Source organism: Apus apus, chromosome 18, assembly GCF_020740795.1.
Source record: "Apus apus isolate bApuApu2 chromosome 18, bApuApu2.pri.cur, whole genome shotgun sequence".
Classification (NCBI taxonomy): domain Eukaryota; kingdom Metazoa; phylum Chordata; class Aves; order Apodiformes; family Apodidae; genus Apus; species Apus apus.
The window spans coordinates 11,383,237-11,404,929 of NC_067299.1; the positions used below are offsets into that span (position 1 = coordinate 11,383,237).

General features: G+C 53.4%; 3 protein-coding genes across 3 annotated transcripts; 1 reads left to right on the forward strand and 2 right to left on the reverse strand.

Moving 5' to 3' along the window:
- Positions 1–2,457: 2,457 nt before the first annotated feature.
- On the reverse strand, positions 2,458–3,838 carry LOC127392298 (C-C motif chemokine 4 homolog). The gene is made up of 3 exons (XM_051636066.1): positions 3,720–3,838; positions 3,256–3,370; positions 2,458–2,821 (listed from the first exon to the last, which is right to left on the reverse strand). The coding sequence occupies exons 1-3, from the start codon at positions 3,787–3,789 to the stop codon at positions 2,734–2,736; spliced, it is 273 nt and encodes a 90-aa protein (XP_051492026.1). The 5' UTR covers positions 3,790–3,838; the 3' UTR covers positions 2,458–2,733.
- Positions 3,839–12,957: 9,119 nt separating this feature from the next.
- LOC127392300 (C-C motif chemokine 4-like) lies at positions 12,958–13,975 on the forward strand. The gene is made up of 3 exons (XM_051636068.1): positions 12,958–13,030; positions 13,501–13,612; positions 13,888–13,975. Exons 1-3 carry the CDS (start codon positions 12,958–12,960, stop codon positions 13,973–13,975), a joined length of 273 nt encoding a protein of 90 aa, XP_051492028.1.
- Positions 13,976–20,060: 6,085 nt separating this feature from the next.
- LOC127392299 (C-C motif chemokine 5-like) lies at positions 20,061–21,533 on the reverse strand. The gene is made up of 3 exons (XM_051636067.1): positions 21,461–21,533; positions 20,872–20,983; positions 20,061–20,148 (listed from the first exon to the last, which is right to left on the reverse strand). The coding sequence occupies exons 1-3, from the start codon at positions 21,531–21,533 to the stop codon at positions 20,061–20,063; spliced, it is 273 nt and encodes a 90-aa protein (XP_051492027.1).
- Positions 21,534–21,693: the final 160 nt, after the last annotated feature.

Below are 21,693 nucleotides of genomic sequence, written 5' to 3' on the forward strand. Positions count from 1 at the left end.
AAGGTGCCTGGTTCTACTGAGGGCAGTAATCCCTCAGGATACCGTGTCCAGCAGGACAGCCACGGGTTGGTGTTGGGTCACTGGGAGCTGGTTTTCTGAGCACTCAGTAGACTAATGTTACAATTTAGGCTCTGGCTCCTGGGGCAGTTTGGTCACCCAGGGGCACTGACAGTGTCCCCTGCAAAGCAGCCAACGTTACAGACCAGAGGCTTTAGAAATGTGCTTTCTCAACAAATGTGAACATCTTTCTTCCCCTTCTAGTACAGTGGAAATGCTTTGTCACCTTAGGAGGATGTGAGCAGCCGTCTGCGTCTTTCTAAGAACTGAGCAGAAATTGTCCTTTAATGTCTTCATCGCCACCCTGCCCTCTGTTGGCCCTTCCGGAGGTGACAGCCGGGCGCTGTTTCCACCTTCTGTGTCCTCCTCAGCCCTGGAAGTCTGGGATATATTGCTGATTTAGGAAAACAGTACATGCAAACCCACCCGCTTTTGCATCCCTTTTTTGGGTGCCTGCCCCCAGAGAGACATGGTTCCCCATCTTGGTGTCTCTGGGAAGAACCTGTTCGGGTGGAGGATGGAGATTTCCCTCTCCCCTGGCTGTTGCCACTTAAAATGCCCACGGAGGCACCAGGGTGATATAAACAACAAATGCACAGAGATGTGCAGGAACATTATACTGATGATGTGATTCTTATCATAGCAATTTTTCCCAGGGCTTTTATTAAAAAGATACTTTGAGATACATTGCACAAAATAGTCAGGAAATGCCACACTCAGGTTTTAGAATGAGTCTCTTTTTGCAGTTTGAAAATTCTGAAATCTTGGACACCATTGTTCTTGGCTTGGTCTGAATCCAAAGGAAACCCCCTGTAGACCCCACCTTCCTTTTAGGTCCCAGCCTCCCCTTTCTTGCCATCTGCTGCATCCAGCCTGGTGTCCTGTCTCCAGCAGGTACTCCCTGAGCACCCCACAAAGTGGTTTCTGGGAGGGGTGAGCACCATCAGCAGCCCCTGAGCCCCAGGGGGGAGCAGTGGGAAATCCTGAGGGCTCCTCCAGGGGCTGCACCACTGGCAGGTTTTCTGGCATCACTCAGCTCCAGCAACATCTGCTGCACTTACAGGTATGACAAATATTCCCTCTGCTCCACTCTGATGAGACCCTCCTGCAGGGCTGGGCCCAGTTCTGCGGTGCCCAACATAAGAAGGACATGGGAGGATCCATGAAGATGATCCAAGGGCTGGAGCAGCTCTGATCTCGAGACAGGTGAGAGACTTGGCAGTGTTCAGCCTGAAGGGGCTCCAGGAAAGCTGGGGAGGGACTTTTTAAAAGGGCTTGTAGTGAAAGGATGAGGGACAATGGATTAAAACTGGAATAGAGGAGATTTAGGTTAGATCTTAGGAAGAAATTCCTTGCTGTGAGGGTGGTGAGACCCTGGCCCAGGCTGCCCAGGGAAGCTGTGGTTGCCCCATCCCTGGAAGTGCTCAAGGATAAGAAACCTCATCTGCTGGGAGGTGTCCCTGCCCCTGGCAGGGGGTTGGAACTGGATGATCTTTCCAACCCAAACCATCCCATGATTCTATGAAATGTACCCCCTGCTGTGGGCAGGGTAATCCCTGGCTAATGATGACACGGGTGCTGCAGCCCCTGCCTGTCTGTCCCTGCTCTGGACCACCCACCTTCCTGCACTCCTCCCCCTCCTTTGCAGAACAGGGTGGCTCAGGAGATGGCCGGGGATGCCTTCTCACCTGCCCACGGCTGCCTGCAGTCCCTGGAGGCAGCTGCTGCCCCCCTGCCCCTTGCTGGTGGGGGCTTTCTTCACACCTTGGTGCCTGGGGGTGGGAGTGAGAGCGAGCTGTGCTCCCTGCTGCACTTTGAGAGCTCCTCTGAGCTGTCACATGTGAGTGGGTGTGAGATCGTGAAAGACATGAGCAATGCAGGAGTCCCAGCAGGCTCTTGGAATAGTGGCAAGGAGTTCTCTGAGGTGCCTGGGGGAGGTATCTGGTGTGGGTGGCTTGAACGTGAGTCAGATTGTGAGGGACATTCTTGCACAGAGTTGTTTGCAACAGGCTCCAAGAGCATGTGGGCTGGATGGTGCTCCCTGGGTGACCCTGCACGCTGATCAGAGCAACCTCAATATCAGCAGTGGTGTGGGCTCTGTCTCCTGCAGCCACAGGACTGCAGTGGAGATGTCTCCTCACACGGCAGATCCTGCACTGGGGCTGGGGACTGGCAGGGGGATTGCAGGGGACTGTGGACCTCTGCACAGGTGTCATCTCCAGAGATGGGCAGGATTTGGAAGCATGGAGAAAACACACCTTGTCTCAGATGAAGGACACGTCTGCTCAGCTTCACTTCCCAGATAAGCCAGAGTTTAATGAAATATTTCCAAAAATATTCTATGATTCTATGATTGCCATGGCAAAGAATTGTAATAGAGGCAAAGATAGAAAGTTCTTACAAAAATACTTATTTATTGAAATTTAAATTAAATATGACATAAAAATTACAATTAATTAAATACAGAAAATATAACCCGAGCTTGAGTCTGGATTTAAAAAAATATATATCTATTAAATAATATTCTCATTTGTCTAGAGTGGAGTTATTGCACCTGATCCCTCCCCTGTGAAAATTAAATAGCAAAACACTGGAGTCAAATTATGGAACATTCTGACTTTCCTAATTGGCAGGTTGCCTGTCCTGCCCCAGGGCAGCAGGGTGGGTGCTGGCACCTCAGTTCAGCTCCAGGTCACTGACGTACTGCTGGACCCAGCTCTGCTCAGGGTCAGCACACACTTCACGGCCCTTCCTCGTGACAAACCTGTGGGGTGCAGAGAGGGGTGTTTTTGATGGGAGAGCACGGCATGGAGAGAAGGAGCCCTGTCCCCAGCCCGGCCTCCCGCAAGGGCCAGCAGGGTTTGGGCACCTAGTGTGCTGGGCCATCACATCAAACAGCCACCAGTTAGTTTGCAAGGTGTTGGAGCAGGATTGATGTGAGCTCCTGGATGCTGAGGTCATGGAGCATCTGCACCTCATCCCACCATCCCTCCCATCCCCCAGGATGTCTTTTGGAAAGGGGTCTTTCCCTCCCTGGACCTTCAGCCCAAAGAGAGAGCCACCACCTCCCTGGAGGAGAGGACACGGAGCACCCTGGTCTTGTGAAACCTGTCCCTGTCCATGGCAGTGGGTTGAGTTGGATCTTTAAGGTCCCTCCCACCCCAACCCCTTCCATGATTCCATGGCTGAAGGACTCACACGACAGCGGGCTGGGAGCACTGGCTGTTGGTCTCATAGTACTCCACCACGAAGCTGCGGGGCAGCTGTCGGGAGGTGTAGCTGAAGCAGCAGGAGGTGGGTGGGTCGGACCCAACTGTGAAGGGCAAGGACAGTCATCAGCAAGCAGGAAGGGGAGCAGGGACAGGGGGCTTGGGGAGCCGGGAGGACATGGAGGAGGAAGAGGGAAGATAAGATCTTTTTTTCTTCTTCCTTCAATTCTTTCTCTTCTGGGTTTACCCTCAGCTGGAGCTGACAAGGTCCATGCCCTGCTTTGTGCTGTGTCTTCCTATGGCAGGAGAACCCGAGGGCCCTAGAGCACCTGCCAGAGGGTGGTCTGACACGGGAAGGGACCAGGGGTGGAAGGGCTGGCAGAAGGCACCCTGTCCCAGCAGCAACATGTCTCCTGTCCCCAGTTAGAGAGGACGGGGAGAGGTTGAACTTACTTGGCGAGGCAGAGGTCTGGTAGCAGAAGGCGGCAACGAGGACGGCGAGGGCAACCACAGAGAACTTCATGTCAGCTGAGGAGCAGGGGCTGGAGCTGAAGCAGGCAAATGGAGCTCTGAAGCTTCTTTTCTGTCTGGTGCTGAGACAGTCAGCAGCTCCCCAATTTATTGGGTGAGGAGGTCCCTGCGGCAGCGTGCGTAGGCAGGGTGGAATTTCCCCCGAGAAGAGGCTGCTCGTGGTGCAGCCCTGTGGTGGAACAGAGCACCAGCCCCAGAGGACAAGACTGCCCCCTCGATTCAGAGCCTCCCCAGTGACACAGGATACGAAGCAGTCACCGTTGCTATTTCTGCTTCTTTCATGCATGTCCCTCAGTAAGAAGTTCCCCTGTGGAGGTTCCTGTGTGTGTCAACAGGCCCATGTTACGCAACCTGCCCGAGCAGCTTGGAGGAGAGAGTGTGTCCTTCCAAGCCCAAGAGTATGGGTGGGATGAAACCAGCTAGGGGAGAAGGGGTTGAAGTCTCCACTACCCTGGGGTGTTCCTCTCCCACATCTGTGCAGCCCATGCTGCCTCAGTAGCAGGAGTTGGGAGCAGTCACCACCAGAGTCCGTGTCCTGTACGTGCTTCATGTAGTCTTCATGAGCAGACTCAGGACATGTCCTGCAGCCATGACAGCACCAGCACAGGGAGTGGTGAGCATGAAATCTCAGTGATGAGTCCCAGAAGCCAAATCTTCTGAGTTTCCTCCTCAGTCCAAAGGAAGAGCTGAGATGAGCCATTATCTCCTGGAGGTGCCTCCCATACTCCAGATCCTGTGAGACCCCAGATGACTAATTTCAGCAGGTACTGATAGGTGAGGCCTATCATTGCTGGACATGGAGATGCAGAGAGCCAAAACAAGTATGGAGACATTGACTGTGACCCTGAAGATGAGGCAGGAGGGGCTCCAGGAGCAGGGTGAGGAAGCAGACACTGTTTCTGAAGACCAGAATTGGGTTAACTGGAGGATGAGGGCAGAAACTGGGATTTCTGGAAAGAAAAGAGTATCTGGTCTCAGCAGAAAAGAGAAAATTGCATGAGGAGGAAGGATCATATTGTATAGGGGAGAGTAAGAGCTCACAGCTCTCCAAGGACTGGGCAAGGGCTGCCACCAGGGATGGCTCGTGGGGAAGAAGGGCTGCCATGGAGGTTTACCAAACACCTGTCCATCCCTGAGGAGGAGAGGGAAGGCCTGGCAAGGAGGTGATGGATGCTCTGGGAAGAGCTGAGAGCTGTCTGTCCCTGAGGAGGTGTTCCTAGAAGGACATCTGCCTCAAGAAGCTTTTAAGGCCAGGTTGGACAAGGTTTTGTGCAACCTGGTTTAGTGGAAGGGTTCCCTGTTCATGGCAGGGGGGTTGGAACATGATGATCTTTAAGGTCCCTTCCAACCTTAATGATTCTATGACTATAAGAGGGAAGCAGCCATGTTTCTTGGTCAGGTCTCCATGTCAGTATTTTTGACACCACTGAGTGGTGATGTCTTGGCAGATGCTGCCTGCAAGTCAGTGGAAGGATGATAACGGAACTCAACCACACCACCAACACCTCTGCACCCTGGTTGTGGTGCTGGGCACTGACTCACCATGTTTCTATTAAAGGCTCCTGGCCACAGACCCAGGAGCCTTCTGAAAATAACCTGGTGTTTTCCAGATCTCACTCCAGCACTGTGTGGGGAGCACAGCCCTCCACCAGCCACAACAGGTTGGCAGAAAGGAGTCTGGAGGACAAAGCGGTCCTGGACTTGTCCAGGAGAAGTCCCAGAGGTGGCACACCCTCAAGGTGGCTCCTGCTGAGAGCTGTAGTGGTGTTCCTGTCCCTCACCCTGGCTGGAGAAGGTAGATCTACACCATGGAGGAAAGGTGGAGTTGGCCAAGCCAAGCATCACCTCCTTCCTGGCCACACCACAACCAAGCTGTGTCCAATTATGGTCTCCCCAGTTCATGAAGGGCAAGGAACTACTGCAAGAAGGTCCAGCACAGGCCACAAAGGTGTTGAGGGGACTGGAGCATCTACCTGATGAGGAAAGCCTGAGAGAGCTGGGGCTGGTCAGCCTGGAGAAGAGGAGGCTGAGGGGGGATCTCATCAATGCTTATAAATATCTGCAGGGGTTGTCAGGAGGATGGGTCCAGACTCTTTTCAGTAGTTCCCAGTGACAGGACAAGGGGCAATGGGCACAAACTGGTACAGAGGAGGTTCAAACTAAACATAAGTTTTCCTTTTCCTTATTTACTGTGAGGGTAACAGCCCTGGGACAGGCTGCCCAGAGAGGTTATGGAGGCTCCATCTATGGAGATATTAAAAACCCATCTGGATGTGTTCCTGTGGGAACTACTGTGGGTGATTCTGCTCTAGCAGGGGGTTTTGGACTAGATGATCTCCAGAGGTCCCTTCCAGCCCCGGCCACTCTGTGATTCTGTGACTCTCGTCCCCTCTCCATCCTTCCCTTTGTCATCTCCTCCTTGCAGATTCACCCATCAGTTCAGACCCCTGTACCCCCTCCACTTCTCAGCTTTCCTGTCCCAGAATATACTGAGAGGATGAGGAGAGAACCTGCCTCTGCAGACAGGGCCCCTTGCCAGGCAGGAGGTGGGAATGTGGCTTTGGGCCCAATGCTGGACCCGAAATTGGTGCTGAGCTCTGAGCAGGGCCTGGCCCAGCTCCTCTGTCCATCTGCTTGGGGAACGGGACTTGCAGATGGTCCTGAGAGCCTGGTTTGCCTCTGAGCTGCTCCTCATGCTTGTGTCTTCAGTCATTCATGGGTCGTCTCTTGAGATTTGCCACCCACAGTCCTCTGGCTCTGTCCTGCTCCCGAGGCAGCAGGTGGGGCCAAACGCCAGTGGTGGAGCAGGAATGTTCTGATACAACCAAGTTTCATCCAAACACAAGAATCTGTTGGAAATCTGCAGTGATTATTCAAATGTTTGCAATGAGATACTTCTCAGTTTTGAGCAGCTGAAAACCTCTGGTGCTTTTGTACCTTCAGCAGCAGCAGGTGCCAAATCATGTTGGGCTGTCAGGGAACATTTTTTAATTAATTAGAAAAAAAATCCTTATTTTAGCTGAGTCAGTTTAAGATCAGATTAGTATGGTTACTGTGTGCGACGGGGCTGGGCAAGGGCTGAAGCTTTCTTTCTGCTGAAAGCCCCAAATAACCCAAAGATCTGGGTGATGCTTCCTGAAGGTCTGGCTTTTCCTTAGAATTCTGACATCCCCTCTGCTCTGCCAGCTCTCTGCAGGCTGGGTAGAGGTGGGAGGCTACAGTCATCTTGGTGATACCCCAGGATGTTGGAATGTTTCCTTACTCAATGTTTCCTTACTCAATCCAGTCATGATGAAATGAGAAAGTGATTTCTTCCAGCCCTTCCCTCTTTCAGAGAGAGAAGCTGCTGGTAAAGAGCCGTCTAACCTGGGAGGGGATCTGAGATGGAGAGACCACCATGGACAGTCAAAGTGGGCTGGAGCATCTCAGGAGGGATTTAGGTTCATAGGACAGCAAAATGGTGGTGTGAGATGGAAGATTTTCCATTGAGGCTCTAGGTGGTTTCAGGATTCATAGAATCCTAGAAAGGAAAAGGCCTTTAAGATCATCAAGTCCAACCATTAACCCAGCACTGCCCAGTCCACCACTAAACCATGTCCCTCAACACCACATCTACACGGCTTCATGACCCAGCCTGTGGTCTACCCTTGCCCCCCCAGCAGCAGACAGTGCTGGGGGGCAGCAGGACAGGCCACCCAAAGCAGTCCAGGTGATGGTGCATCCATCTCCACTGAGGGGTAGGACAAGATAGAGCTTTTCTGCAATCCCCCAGAAAATCCCAGGAGAAAGTGCAAAGTAAAGCAAATGCTCAAAATAGATTCAGTGACAGCAGAAAGAGGGAAATTCTTGATCTTGAATGAAAAGGGGAAAAAGTTGTGAGACTGGCTGATGTCACTTGCTATTTATAGCAGGTTTGAATGCTGAGGAGTCGGGATTCGCTCGGAAAAGGAAGTACTAAAAATGTTCTGAGTTCAGAAACTGCCTCCAGGACCAGCTCCACTGCCACCTCCAGCAGCCTCTGTCCTGCCCTGCTCAGAGCTCAGCCACCTCTGACCTTCCATCAGAGGCCAGAAAGCTCAGGCTCAGCACTCTTGGTGTTTCTGGAGAAATGTCGGCATTTCTGAGTTGATGTCATGTCCCAGAACTGGCTCCAGCGGGAACCTGAGCAAGTGGGAGTGACTGGGAAGCATCTGTCTCCATCCCGGCTGGGCAGTGGGAGCAAGAACTGGTCACCACCAGCTGTGACTCACCAGAGACCCCATCGTGTTCCCCTGAAATTGTGTCACATCGGGAAGGCGTTCGTAGCTGATAAGAAAAATGTGTCTCGTTAAAGGTTCAATCTTCATCCAAGAAAGGCATTTTCTGAGAAACAAAACAAAAAAAACAACAGAAAAACCAACCCCCCTGGGGAATAAGATCATTTTCTAACGGTGAAGCCTCACACTTTTCCTGGACTTTCTTTTGAAACAAAGCAAAGAGGATCAAGTGCAGAGTATTTCAAAGCAAATTGAAGTGAACTAAAAAGCCTCCTTGCTCCACACCCTTCTCCATCCTTGGCTTGAAAGGAAAAGAAAGAAAGAAGGAAAACTTGAGTTGTAGAAATTTTTGAGCCTTAGGGAAGCAGCTGTGACCTTGGTCTGCCCCACCTCCAGCTCCAGGGACTGGGGCATCCTGACTTGCACCCCTCCACATCCCCCAAACCCTGTAAATGCCTGAGGGGACCAGATGAAGTGTCTCTGGTGGGGCTGAATCCCCTGCTGGGGCTGAATCCTCTGGCCTGGAGGACAGCCCACCTCATTCAGACATTTGGTGAGTCCTCCAGAAAGAGCAAGGAAGACCAGGCTGAAAATTGAGCTCTGACAGGATGAAAAAAACCCCAAAGTTTATCAGTTAACCCACTGGGCCTTTTGTGCTTGTCATGATCAAGCAAAAAGGAACAGAATGAGCCACAGATGGATTGTTTTAATTTCTGTCAGTGGTTCTGGAGCCCAGGTCTTCAGGAGGTTTGGGTGTGCTGGCTGCAGGTGGCTGCACTTCATGGGAGCTGCAGGGATGCCCGAGCACCACAACCTTTCCTTGCTCAAAGAGGGAGCTGAGACCAGAGTTAACCTTTAAACTTGTGCCATGGCTGAAGGAATTCCTTAATGTATGGACCCTGAAGAGCCCATGTCATAGAACCATAGAAACCCAGACTGGTTTGCATCCAAAGGGACCTTAAAGATCATCCAGTTCCTACCTCCTGCATGGGCAGGGACACCTCCCACCAGCCCAGGCTGCTCCAAGCCCCATCCAACCTGCCCTTCAACACTGCCAGGGATGGGGCAGCCACAGCTTCCCTGGGCAGCCTGGGCCAGGCTCTCACCACCCCCACTCTAAAGAATTTCTTCCTAATGTCTCACCTAAATCTTCCATCTTTTGAGCCATTACCTCTTGTCCTCTCACTACAAGTCCTTTTAAAAAGTCCCTCCCCAGCTTTCCTGGAGCCCCTTCAGGCACTGGAAGCTGCTCTAAGGTCTCCCTGGAGCCTTCTCTTCTCCAGGCTGAACACCCCAACTCTCCCAGCCTGTCTCCAGAGCAGAGCTGCTCCAGCCCTTGGATCATCTCCATGGCCTCCTCTGGACTCTGTCCAACATCTCCATGTCCTACTTTTGTTGGGGACCCCAGAACTGGCCCCAGCCCTGGAGGGGATTCTCACCAGGGCAGAGCAGAGGAGACAATCCCCTGCCTTGCCCTTGTCCCTGGTCCCTCTGCCTGCAGACCAGGGCTAAGAGATCCCTGGCCCAGCCTGGATTCCCTCCACTCCCACTCACCAGCTGTCCCCAGCAGGTCCCTCCCACAGCAGCACCTTTTTGCATGGTCCCAGAGGGATGGGGGTGACCACAGGGGGAGGCTGTGGGGTCATGGTGGAGGTTCCTGAGGGGGGTAGTACCCACATCCATGGGGAAGCTGGGGAGGGACTTGGGAAAAGGGCAGGAGTGAGAGGACAAGGGGCAATTGCTTAAAACTGGAAGAGGTGAGATTTAGGTTGGATATTAGGAAGAAATTCTTCCCTGAGGGTGGTGAGACCCTGGCCCAGGGTGCCCAGGGAAGCTGTGGCTGCCCCATCCCTGGCAGTGTTGAAGGGCAGGTTGGATGGGGCTTGGAGCAGCCTGGGCTGGTGGGAGGTGTCCCTGCCCATGCAGGGGGTTGGGACTGGATGATCTTTAAGGTCCCTTCCAACCCAAACCAGCCTGGGTTTCTATGATAAAGCTCTGACCCACAGGGCACCATGTCTCTTCCCCAGGTGAAACCACCAGTGTACCCCAAGCCTCACACCCCAGATCTTGCATCCTCTGGTGGGCATATGGGCAAGAGGGTCAAATGGCTAGCAGGAGTGACAGGGACAGGACAGCCCTTACCATCTCCTGCCTTCTTCTGCCCCAGATATTTACTTTGTGGCCTGTGGCTCTTGGCAAGGGTAAGATTTCAAGGGGGCTTGGAGGAGCCTCAAAGCCTTTGGGCTAATCCTTGTCACCTCCTGTCACAGGGGATGAAGACTCAACACCACTGCAACATCCTTCCCCACAGTCTTCCTCCTCAAATAACCTTAGCTTTCTTTTTCTACCCTGCCTGCACCCAAACAATTCTCATGTCCCCATCTGGGTGATGCCAAAATAATTAAAGATGGCTTCTTTCCAGGAATCACAGCAGAAGCTTGAGAGGGGTCAGCTCAGAAATACTTCAAGTGCAGGAACCTTGGCAGCAGAGGGCTCTGGGACTGAACAGAGAAAACCAGTATACAGAAACAGAAAACTGGAAACAGGAGCTGGTCCTGGAAGCCAGCAAGGGACAGTGGCTCTGGAGCACTTGGCCTCGTGACCAGTGACTTGAGTTCTGTGGCAGGGGTCAGCAGTGCAAGGGAGCTGCTGGGCAGGGGGAGGTGGCCTAGAAAGTAGATTTAGGTGAGATATTAGGGACAAATTCTTCCCTGTGAAGGTGATGAGACTCTGGCCCAGGTTGCCCAGGGAAGCTGTGGCTGCCCCATCCCTGGCAGTGTTGAAGGGCAGGTTGGATGGGGCTTGGAGCAGCCTGGGCTGGTGGGAGGTGTCCCTGCCCATGCAGGGGGTGGGACTGGATGATCTTTAAGGTCCCTTCCAACCCAAACCAGCCTGGGATTCTTTTGTTCTGTCTCTGCCCCCTTTGCTGAGGCTTCTCACAGCTCTCAGGGCTGCTGAGAAAGGGCAATTTTGTAGCTCTGAGGGGTTGGTGCTGATGACACAACAGAGTGAGTGCAGCTGCAGCAGCTCGTGCTCCTCTGTCTCACTCATTACCAGGAACCGATGGCTCCTGTCCTTCCGCCAACCATCTCAGGGCTTCCAGGCAGAGGACAGAGCTGCCTGATGCAGGTCTCAGCACATTCACCATCCCACCTCCCCACCACCTTGCACTGGCCACCAGCCCCCTGGTTTGCTCCTCACCAGTGGCAGGCTGGAGGGCAGAAGCTGTGAAGTTCCCATGAGCGAAGCTGTGGCTGGATGGTGGTAGCCACAGAGCGGAGGTTCTGCAGCCACAACATTTCTCACCCTGCAGCTGATATCTGGCATTTCCCCTCACACAAGCCAGCATGTGAGTTGCAAGCACAGAGGAACAAAAAACTTCCACTGCTGGTTTCTGCATCATTTATTTCCATGGCAAAAAGCTATAATCTGTTGGGGTTTTTTTTCAGCCATTCAGCCCAAAGCTGGGGCCACTTCTGTCCATGCAGCACTGCCCAGAGCTGCTGCCTGACCCAGGGAAGGCAGAGCTAGTCCTGCCAGAGCTTGCTAGGAATCTGGGAAATCCAACTCCTTCCCTGACACCTGTGTCAGGACTTAGGGAGGAAACTTGGGATGGGGCCACACAGGGAAGCATCTCACCTCTGTCAGGGGCCTGCTTTGTGGGCTGGCAAAAACCTCGTGAAGCTCAACAAGGAGAAATGCAAAGTCCTGGCCCTGGGGAGGGACACCCTCAGGCACCAGTATACACTGGTACTGACCAACCTGAAAAGCAGTTTGGCATAAAAGGGCCCAGGGCTCCTGGAGAACAGCAAGTTGGACATGAGCAGCAATGTGTCCCTGCCATAAAGGTCCCCTGCCAACAGGCTCTGAGGCTGCATTAGGAGGAGCATGGCCAGCAGGTGGAGGGAGGTGACCCTTCCTGACTGCTCAGCACTGGTGAGGTCTCTCCTGGAGTGCTGGGTCCAGTTCTGGGCTCCCGAGTATGAAAGACTTATGGACGTACTGGAGAGAGTCCAGCAAAGGACTGTGAAGATGGTTTAAGTGACAGGAGTGTTTCTTCCAGGAGGAGAGGCTGAGAGAGCTGGGACTGCTCATCCTGGAGAAGAGATGGCTCAGGGGGGTCTGATCAGTGTGTGTGTGAGTGTCGAGCAAAGTAGATGGGGGGGGGGGGGAAGGGGGCAGTGACAGGACAAGAAGCACAGGAAATTCTATTTAAACACCAGACACTGGAACAGGTTGCCCAGAGAGGTTGTGGAGTCTCCATCCCTGGAGATAATCAAAGCCTGTCTGGACATGGTCCCAGGCAGCCTTCCCAGGTGTCCCTGCCTTGAACAGGGTCTGGACTGGACAATCTCCAGGAGGTGTTTCCAGCCTCAGCTCTTCACTGCTCCATGTTATTCCAAAGCACCACAGGACTGGTGGGAGCTGCAGCTCAGCAAATCCCTGACACAGCAGCACAAGAACGCTTCAGAGCCTGCTGGGTTTCGTTTTCCAGAGTTGCATAATCCCAGGCAAAACTTGTGCCTTTTTGCTATGAAGACTTGGAGGGAAAAACCCTCCAAGATAAAACAGTTCTCCTGCTTGTGGCCATGCCTCTTGGCACATTTGAGTTTCCTTTTGATTTGATGAAATCGAAAATGAGCTCTGAGTCAGAGCTCCACACACGTGGCTCCAGTGGGAACCCAATCCCATTCTTCCTGACTTCTTTTATTTCTAAATCTCATTCCCTTTGGCTGTTTCACTTTCGTGACATCCTCTAGCATCATTCTGGAATTTCCACTTCAGTATCTCCTGGCTGCCTCCAGGACTCCCTATTAAAAGGGAGATGAATCCAGCTGCTGCAGTCTGAGCTGCATCTGCCAGAGCTCCCGGTCCTGCTCCCAGTGTCCTCACCCCACGGGAAGATGAAGGGCTTTGCAGCTGTTCTTGCTCTTCTCCTCATTGCAGCCTCTTGCCTCAAAACTTTCTCTGGCCCAGGTGAGTCCTGCTTTTTCATTTGTGAAGAAGAACAGATCTGAGCCTTTTTTAGAATTTCTCCATTGGTAGGTAACTGGGAATTTTGCAGCATTTGTATCACTCTCCAGTCTGCTCTGAGATAATTCTTATAGGAATCCCAGAATTAGAAAATCATCCATCCATCTAGCCAGCCAGCCAGCCAGCCATCCAGGGCTCAGGGAACTTATTCCTGGTTACAGTTTAGGGACTTTAGTCTCTGTCCTGGGGCTGGGGGACACGGCAAAGGGAAGATCTGAGCAATGATTGGGTGGGAATTTCACCTACTACCAAACAATGCTGGACCAGATGATCCCAAAGGTCCATTTTAACCTTCATTATTCTCTAATTCCTCACTGTTTTCCCCATAAACATGACTCCCTGAGCAGGCATGCTGGCTGCTCCTGAAGCACAGCCCAGCATGTGCTCACATTGTCCCTCCTTGCCTCTTCCAGTTGGACCTGATGTCCCCATCTGCTGCCCCTCTTACATCCACCACAAGCTCCCGTGGAAGCTCATCCAGCGTTACTACAGCACCAGCACCAGCTGCAGCCTGCCAGCCATCGTGTAAGCACCAGCCCTGGTCACAGGCATGGGGGGCTGTGGGGGCAGAGCAGGGTGGGGGAAATCCCAAGGGGATGGGAATGTCCAGGGAGGTTCCTGCAGGAGCTGTGGAGGCATCCTGGGAAGAGGGGTGGGAGGGAAACTTCAGCCAGCTGCTGGTTTCAGCATCAGCTTCAGGCATGGGGGAGAACATCTTGCAGTGCCCCTAAGCTGGGATCCAGGCTCTCCTGGGATGCAGGTGCAAGCAGAGACTGATGTGCCTCACCCCTGTTCCACAGGTTCATCACAAAGAAAGGTGTCCAGGTCTGTGCCAACCCCAAGGATCCCTGGGTTCAACGTTACCTGGAGAACTTGGAGAAGAACTGAGCAAAGCAGGACAGCAAGCAGAGCTGCTGTCAGGCATGAGCCATGTCATCCTGAGCTCCCATGGTGGAGCAGGACACAGGGGCAACAGGAGATGCACGAGGGCTCCAAGGGGCTGCTGGAGGGGCACCGGGGGACACCTCATGTTGGGTGCTGCTGCTTGCCCCTGGCTGGCACTGGCCAGGCTGAAACCTCATCCCTCTGCCCTGACACCTCCACCTGTGGCCTGGGAAGGCCCATGGGACTGCACCTCTATTGTTCTTATATTATTTTAAATTATTTAAGATATTATCATATGGAATAGGATGTTCTTTCTTCTGTGGATAATAATGGGAGGGTGCCAGGAAGGGTATTTATGGGAGGGTGGCTCAGAGTCTCAGGCGTGGGCAATGGGTGGCCCTGCCTTATATGGTGAAATCATGACTCTGGAGAATAAAGAATTTGGACAAAAAAAAACCCCAAACCTCTGTTTTTTTCCTTTTCTGTGTCTCTGTGTGGTGGTCACCAGCACAGGGACCGAACCTCGCCCTGAGCCCATCTGCACACCCTGCGTGGCACGTGGTGATAGGAAATGGTTTGAAGCAAAACCATGAAGTTTCCATACTGCAGACATGTGAACCTGCTCCAACACCTCATCCCCCCACCACAGACACCCCCACCTCCCACATCCTCTACAGAATTAGATGTGTTTGTTTGCACATACAGGCCTTTTACTGACATGATCATGCTCTCCCCACACCCCAGGCACGTCCCATGCGCTGGCTCATGGCTCCCAGCCCAAGTCACATCCCAGACTGGTCCTGGAGCTTCCTTTCTGACCACCCCAGCAGGGGTTGTTCCTCACTTCCCCACCTGTAAAACAAAGGGAAGGGTTCAGGGGTAAAACAGCCACCAGGAAACAATTCCTTCCCCTCTGCCCTGGTGAAACCTCATCTGGAATATTGCATCCAGTTCTGGGCTGCCTAGTTCACGAAGGATAAAGAATTACTGGAGAGAGTCCAGAGCAGGGTCACAAAGATGATGAGGGGACTGGAGCACCTGCCCCATGAGGAAAGCCTGAGAGAGCTGGGGCTGGTCAGCCTGGAGAAGAGGAGGCTGAGGGAGGATCTCATCAGTGCTTATAAACATCTACAGGGAGTGTCAGGAGATTGGGCCAGACTCTTTTCAGTAGTTCCCAGTGACAGGACAAGGGGCAATGGGCACAAGCTGGAACACAAGAGGTTCGACCTAAACATCAGGAAAAACTTCTTTCCTGTGAGGGTGACAGAGCCCTGGGACAGGCTGCCCAGAGAGGCTGTGGAGGCTCCTTCTCTGCAGACGTTCCAAACCCACCTGGACACCACCATGTGCAACCTGTCTGGGTGAACCTTCTCTGGCAGGGAGCTTGGACTAGATGATCTCCAGAGGTCCCTTCCAACCCTGACTATTCTGGGATTCTGAGAAACCTGCTGCAGTCATTCCCAGGATGTGACTTTGCATGGCCACATGGATGGGATGGAGCAGGTCCCAAGGGCAAAAGCAAGGGGCTGGGCACAGCTTGGCTGGTGCAGTCATGCTCTGCACTCCTCTGCTTCTGCACACAGAGAAGAAATGACCCCCAACAGCACAGTCATCTAGGGCTGGCCTGGCCTTGAAGCCATCCTCTCCCAGTTGGTATTTTGTCTCCCTAGCTAATGCAGAAAAAAGAGCATTATTTAAAATCTGTAATATAAACATTCCCCTGCAGCTAGAGATGAGACTTGGCAGCCCTGGGGCTGGGAAAGCACCTCCACGTCTTGTGATTTCCCTCTAGTCCTGTGTTTTCCAGGCTGGAAAGCTGGCTGTGGGGAGGAGGGCTGATGGGGCTCCCAAGGAGCAGCATCCCAGCAAAGAGCAGCCCCAGGCCCCAGTTGTGTCCCAGGAGATGGTGCTGGTGATGTGGGGTCCACATGGAGGGCTTCTCTACAGCTCCATGGGGATGGCTCCTGTCTGCTCTGCTGAGCAAAGGCACAGGCTCCCTCACCCCTGGCAAGGTCCCTGCACTCCCCTGGCACAGGGTCCTAGCAGAGTGGGTCAGGTCCAAGCAGGGACAAGGTGGGCCAGCAAAAATCTTCTCCCAGCCTCACCATGGTGAGGGAGACACAGAGCTCACCAGAGGGGGGTACCCTGAGCAGGGCTTCCCACTGGGCCATGAAACAGGAGCATAGCGTGGCCACTGTGTGGTGGGGGGGATGGAGAGGAGCTGCTGCCAGGGCTGGGCAGGTGAGGAGACATGGAAGGGGGTGCTGGGACCTCCTCGACCCCTGAGGACATCCCAAGCCCTGTGCCTACTCCACGTCCAGTCAGCATTTATGTGGAGGAGGAGGTGCTGAAGGAGCCCCAAACAGGCTCTGATGTGGGGTCCAGGCCCTGCGAAGGGAGGACTGGGGGGGTCTGAGGTTTGACCCAGGTGCGGGCTGCAGGGGACAGGCTGGAGAGGCAGGATGACTTGGCACTGCAGCTCCAGGCAGTCCCTGGCCAGGAGCCCAGAGCACGTGGGAATTTCCCTCTCTGTCCTTTTTGGTTTCGGTTTCCTTCCAGCAGCTCCAGGAGCAGCAGCCAGGCCAGTCTGCTCCAGGACCCCTGCTCCAGAACCCCTGCTCCCCCTGCTCCAGGACCCCTGCTCCCCCTGCTCCAGGACCCCTGCTCCAGGTCCCCTGCTCCCCCTGCTCCAGGACCCCTGCTCCCCCTGCTCCAGGACCCCTGCTCCCCCTGCTCCAGGTCCATCTCCTCTTGCACCACCTGGGCAGGTCCCTCTGCCCGGGGACCACAGACCCAGCCGGTGTCCCCAGGCCTCCCGTGCTGCTCTCTGCCTGTGCTGGCCATGGGGATGGGCCCAGGCAGGAGCAAAGGAGCAATGGTGGCCCAGGGCTGAGCTGCAGATGGAGCAGCCCACCTGCAGCCTCTAGTCTGCTGGCAGCTCCGGGCTGCAGAGGACAGCCTGCAGGGGCCACTTGGACACACCTTGAGAGCTTCTGCATCCAGAGGATGTATCAGCCATTCTTGATGGTCCTGTCCTGGAGCCTGGGCAGCACAAGCCCATTCCTGCTGCACAGAAATCTGCAGGAGGTGGCTCAGCTATAGCCCAGTCCCTGGCCTTGACACCCTTCTCCACCTCAGCTCTGGTGGCCCAGCTCTCCCTTTCCTGCAGGCTTCTTTGCTCTGCAAGCATTTCAGGGACATTCACGTTGCAACATGGGATGTGAGCTGGGATGAGACTGTGTGTGGGACATATGGCACAGGGAAGCATGGAGCCAGGGATTATGGCTCAAGATGCAAGTCAGGACCCAAAGGCCAAATGGTTCACCATGATCTGAGCTGAAGAAATGAGAGTCCAGCTGAGAGGCAAGGGAAGAGCTCAGCTCCCAGGTGCCTGCTGGAAAGTGACCATTGTTCAGCCAACAGGCTCCTCGTGTGCAGAGGTGGACAAAAGCTGAGGCCAGCTGCTCCCATGGAGACTGGCAGGTTGACTCTGCTGGACCAACCACAGGCTTTTCCTTCCCTGCCTGCTGTGGCAGAAGGTACCCAGAAGGTCACAAGACCCTCATGGTGTCATGGGCAAAGCACTCTGTAGCCCAGTTCTCTCTGGTCTTTTTGACATCACGAATCCTGTGGCTGTCCCCTTTCTCTCAGAGGAGCTGGAGAAGCCCTGGGAAGAGATGTGAGCTGTGTAGATCTGCAGACCCAGTGGCTGCATCATCTCCCTGATGGCCTCTGTTCCTTACCCCATTCCCTAGCCCCTCTCCAGCAGCCCCCGTGGGGCAGTTCTCACCTTCTCTGACTTTCAGCTTTTCTTCTCAACACAAGGACAGTTGTGGTTATTTCTAGCTGACACTGCTGAAGCACCTCCTATGTTGAGGGATGTACATCCTGACACAGGCTCTCCCTGCAGCTCTTTTGACAGATGATGGTTTGACCTTGGCCTCACAGCTCAGCCTCTTTGGGTTCTCTTTCCAACCTACACTGCCCATGTTCTGGCAGCTCCGTGTCACTTAAGAAGCCATTCTCCTAAACCCACCCATTTATACATCCCATCATTGATGCTTCCCTGGGGAAAGTGGGGACTTGCTGGGTAAGTGCTGAGCACAAAGAAAGTCTGTGTATCTGCTTAGGTCCTGATGGGAACATAAAGTTGTCTCTGGTTGAATCTTGCTCTCCTTGCTGTCCTCTGCCCCCAATCCTTCTCTGCTCCAGGTGAATCCACCTCCGTCTTTGTGTTGGTTTTTCCTCTCCTGGAAGAAGAAGGGATCATGATGGTAACCTGAGGAACAGGCACGAGCTGCTCTGACTCCTTGGTCTGCAGCATGGCCTACTGGGAGTGCTTCTTCCCTGCTGGCCCTACACATCCATGCTGTGCCCAGGACACAGCTGTGTGGTGCTGCACGTGCAGCACATGTACAGTGTGTCCCTCAAGAGCATCTGGCTCTGGGGGAGAACCCTTAATTTGACAGCTGGTAGAATATAGAGCCTACATGTAATATATGGAGTGTGGAATGAGGGGTGGAATGTCCAGGATGAAGCAAATTTTCCTTTTACTGATTTTTTTTTTTTTCTTCACTGAGCACTCTCCTAACCAGCAGCAAATGTTCCAGCCAGTGGACTGATAATGCTCTAATGTTTCAGTTACTGCCAGGGTTGCAAGGTCACCAGGAAAGTTGTATCTACAGCCCTCCTGTAGGGAGGAGTGGACTAGATGGGCAGCAGAACTGACCAAAATATTCCATTCCATGTATCTACACAAGCTCTGTGTGAGGTCAGGGATCATGGAAGTCAAGTCCCTTCCTGCTGCTTCTCCCCTTCTTTCCCATCCATGGCCAGTGTCTGGTGAGCCCCATCCAACCTGCCCTTCAACACTGCCAGGGATGGGGCAGCCACAGCTTCCCTGGGCAACCTGGGCCAGGGTCTCACCACCCTCATAGTCAAGAATTTCTTCCTAAGATCTCATTTAAATCTCCCCTCTTTCAGCTTGAAACTGTTCCTTCTTGTCCCATCCCTCCCTGCCCTTGTCCGAAGTCCCTCCCCAGCTTTCTTGGAGCCCCTTCAGGTAATGGAAGGTGCTCTGTGGTCTCCCTGGAACCTTCTTTTCTCCATCCCTGGGATGCTTGGGCCCCCTCCACTCCTGGGACCCTTGGAACCCCCTCCATCCCTCAGCAGCTGGGCAGCAGGAAGGCAGGAGCCCTGTCAGGATGCAAGGGCAAGATCAGTTCGGATGGTGGCACTAGCTCTTTATGTCCAGACATCTCAGGGCTCCCTCCACTGTCTGCTCTTGCTGGGAGGATGCTCAAGGCTTCCAAGGTCCCTTGCAGATCCTCATGGCTGAGGCAGCCATGGGGTCCTCTCTGGTCCTCTCTGGGGACTTTTATCCTGGTCACTGGCAGCCTCCCCTGTCCTCTCAGGGTCTGCAAGGTTCCCATACCCATTCCCTGCACTGGGAATACAGTCCCAGGCTGTGGGGACCCCCAGGAGTGGAGTCACTTTGAATCTTCCAGAGCTGACACAGAGGGAAAATAAAAATCTTTATTGTTTTGGCACCAGCAAGAAACAGTTTGGAGACCAAAGCTGGACAATGTGGTTCCACAATGAGCATCCTGTGAGCAAGCAGAGAACCTTATCACTTTCTCTGCTGGGGACACAGGGCTTACTCACAACATCTGCAGGACCATGGCAAGGTTCATGCATGACCAAGGTTCAGCTGGCTGGCTTGGAGGCAGCCTGGCTTTACATGGCAACACTCACCCCTAATTTTGACAGACCACTTCCCACAAATAGCTCTGGGGGTAAAATCACCCTCCCATTTTGGCAGTGGAGGCAGAAGAAGGGGACAGTTTAGCCACCTGGCACACAGCAGGTTACACCAGGAGTGGTCTGCAAGGCCAGGAGTTCCCCCAGCAAGGCTGTTCATAAGCGTCTAAATTATCATGGCTAAATGACATTTCTGCAAGACAAAGGGAACTTCAGGGGTCCCAAGGTGGCTCAGTAGGTCCTTGTGCTCAATAGCAGGAATTCTAGGTCTGTGCCAAGACGGTCTTGCAGGAATTCTCCAAGGCAGAGACCTCTCATCTCCCCGTGCTCACTGCAGCTCCAGGGTGTTCACATATTCCTTCACCCACCTGGCATCAGGATTAGCACAGACCTCCCGGTCCTTCCTGGTGATGAACCTGTCAAGTCAGGCAAGGAGGTGTTATTGCAGATGCTGACCTGCCCTGTGTGATCAGGGTTAGCTCTCAAGGGGATCATGTCCCCTCCAGGTTCCCATCTTCAGAACTCCCAAGCAGCAGGGGGCTGCAGAGCCTGTTAAAATCCAGAGGACAGGGAGAGATCAAGGTCCCCTGAAGAGCCTCCCCATGCTCAGATATTCTTGGCCACATTCAGTGGGGAGGTGAGCCTGAATGCAGTTCAGGGACAGCTGGAATCTCAGGTGCAAGTCTTGCAAGCATCACACCAGAGAAGCTGTGGCTGCCCCATCCCTGGAGGTGTTCAAGGCCAGGTTGGATGGGGCTTGGAGCAACCTGGGCTGGTGGGAGGTGTCCCTGCCCATGGCAGGGGGGTGGGACTGGATGATCTTTAAGGTCCCTTCCAACCCAAACCAGTCTAGGATTCCGTGATTCTATGATCAGCACTGGGAGGTCCTGCTGGCTTCGCAGGGAGGTCCTTCCCACATCTTATTCCCAGCATCAGGATGGTTCAAGCAACCAAGGAGACCACTCATTTCTCATGAATGAATACTCATGATGAGTATTCAAGGGAACCGTGGTGGCAGCCCTCTTCCCTTACTCCATGTACCTCAACCCACATGCTCTTGGCCCCACTGGAAGAGAAGCAAAGACCCCCAAAGCTGGCAGAGCCTTTCCCCAGAGCCCAGAGCAGGGGTCTGTACTTACACAACTGCTGGCTGGGAGCATTTGCTGCTGGTGTAGAAATAATCCTTCACATGACTCTGGGGCAGCTTTCGTAAGGTGTAGCTGAAGCAGCACACAGTTGTGTCAGCCCCAACTGGAAGAGATGGGGAAAGCCAGCGTGAGCTTTACTCATCAACTCAATCAACTGCACATTCCCCAGCCAAGAGCTTGGGCAACCATACCCTTCATCAGCTGTGGAGCCTTCTTCTGCTTCCCATTTCCCCAAAAAGTCAGCAAGAAATTGCTGTGAACACCAAAGCTTAATTAAAGCCCTTGCTGGGATTGCTTGTTACATGTTTTCCACCCACTTCCAATGATAAAAATTCCTCTGGTCACCCTGGGACCACCCCTAAAACTCAACAACAAAACCAGGGGAGATGAGACCTGGAAGCTTTGATACTTAGCAGTAAAATTGTTGTCTAAGATAAAAATGCTAGAAATGAAGTCTCAGGAGAGAAGGAGAAAGTGTTCATACAGGCTTCCAAAATTTGCAGCTCCATTCTTCCAGTTCTGCTTCAAAATTATAGCCAGTGAGAGCAAAAATCCACCCCGAGAGAGCTGCTGTACTCACTTGGAGCAGGAGAGGCCTGAGGAAGGAGGGCAGCGATGAAGATGATGGAGAGGGACACTGCAGAGACCTTCATGATGGACAGAGATGAGCTGCAAGGGCAGAGACTGGACCTCAGCAGATTCCTCCTGTGTCTGGTGTGAAGTGCTGGTTTGGTCCTTGCTTTTTATGGGGATGGTTGCCGGCCCCGTCAGTCAGATCTCAAGGCCTGGAGTGGAGTTTCCAGAGGGCAACAG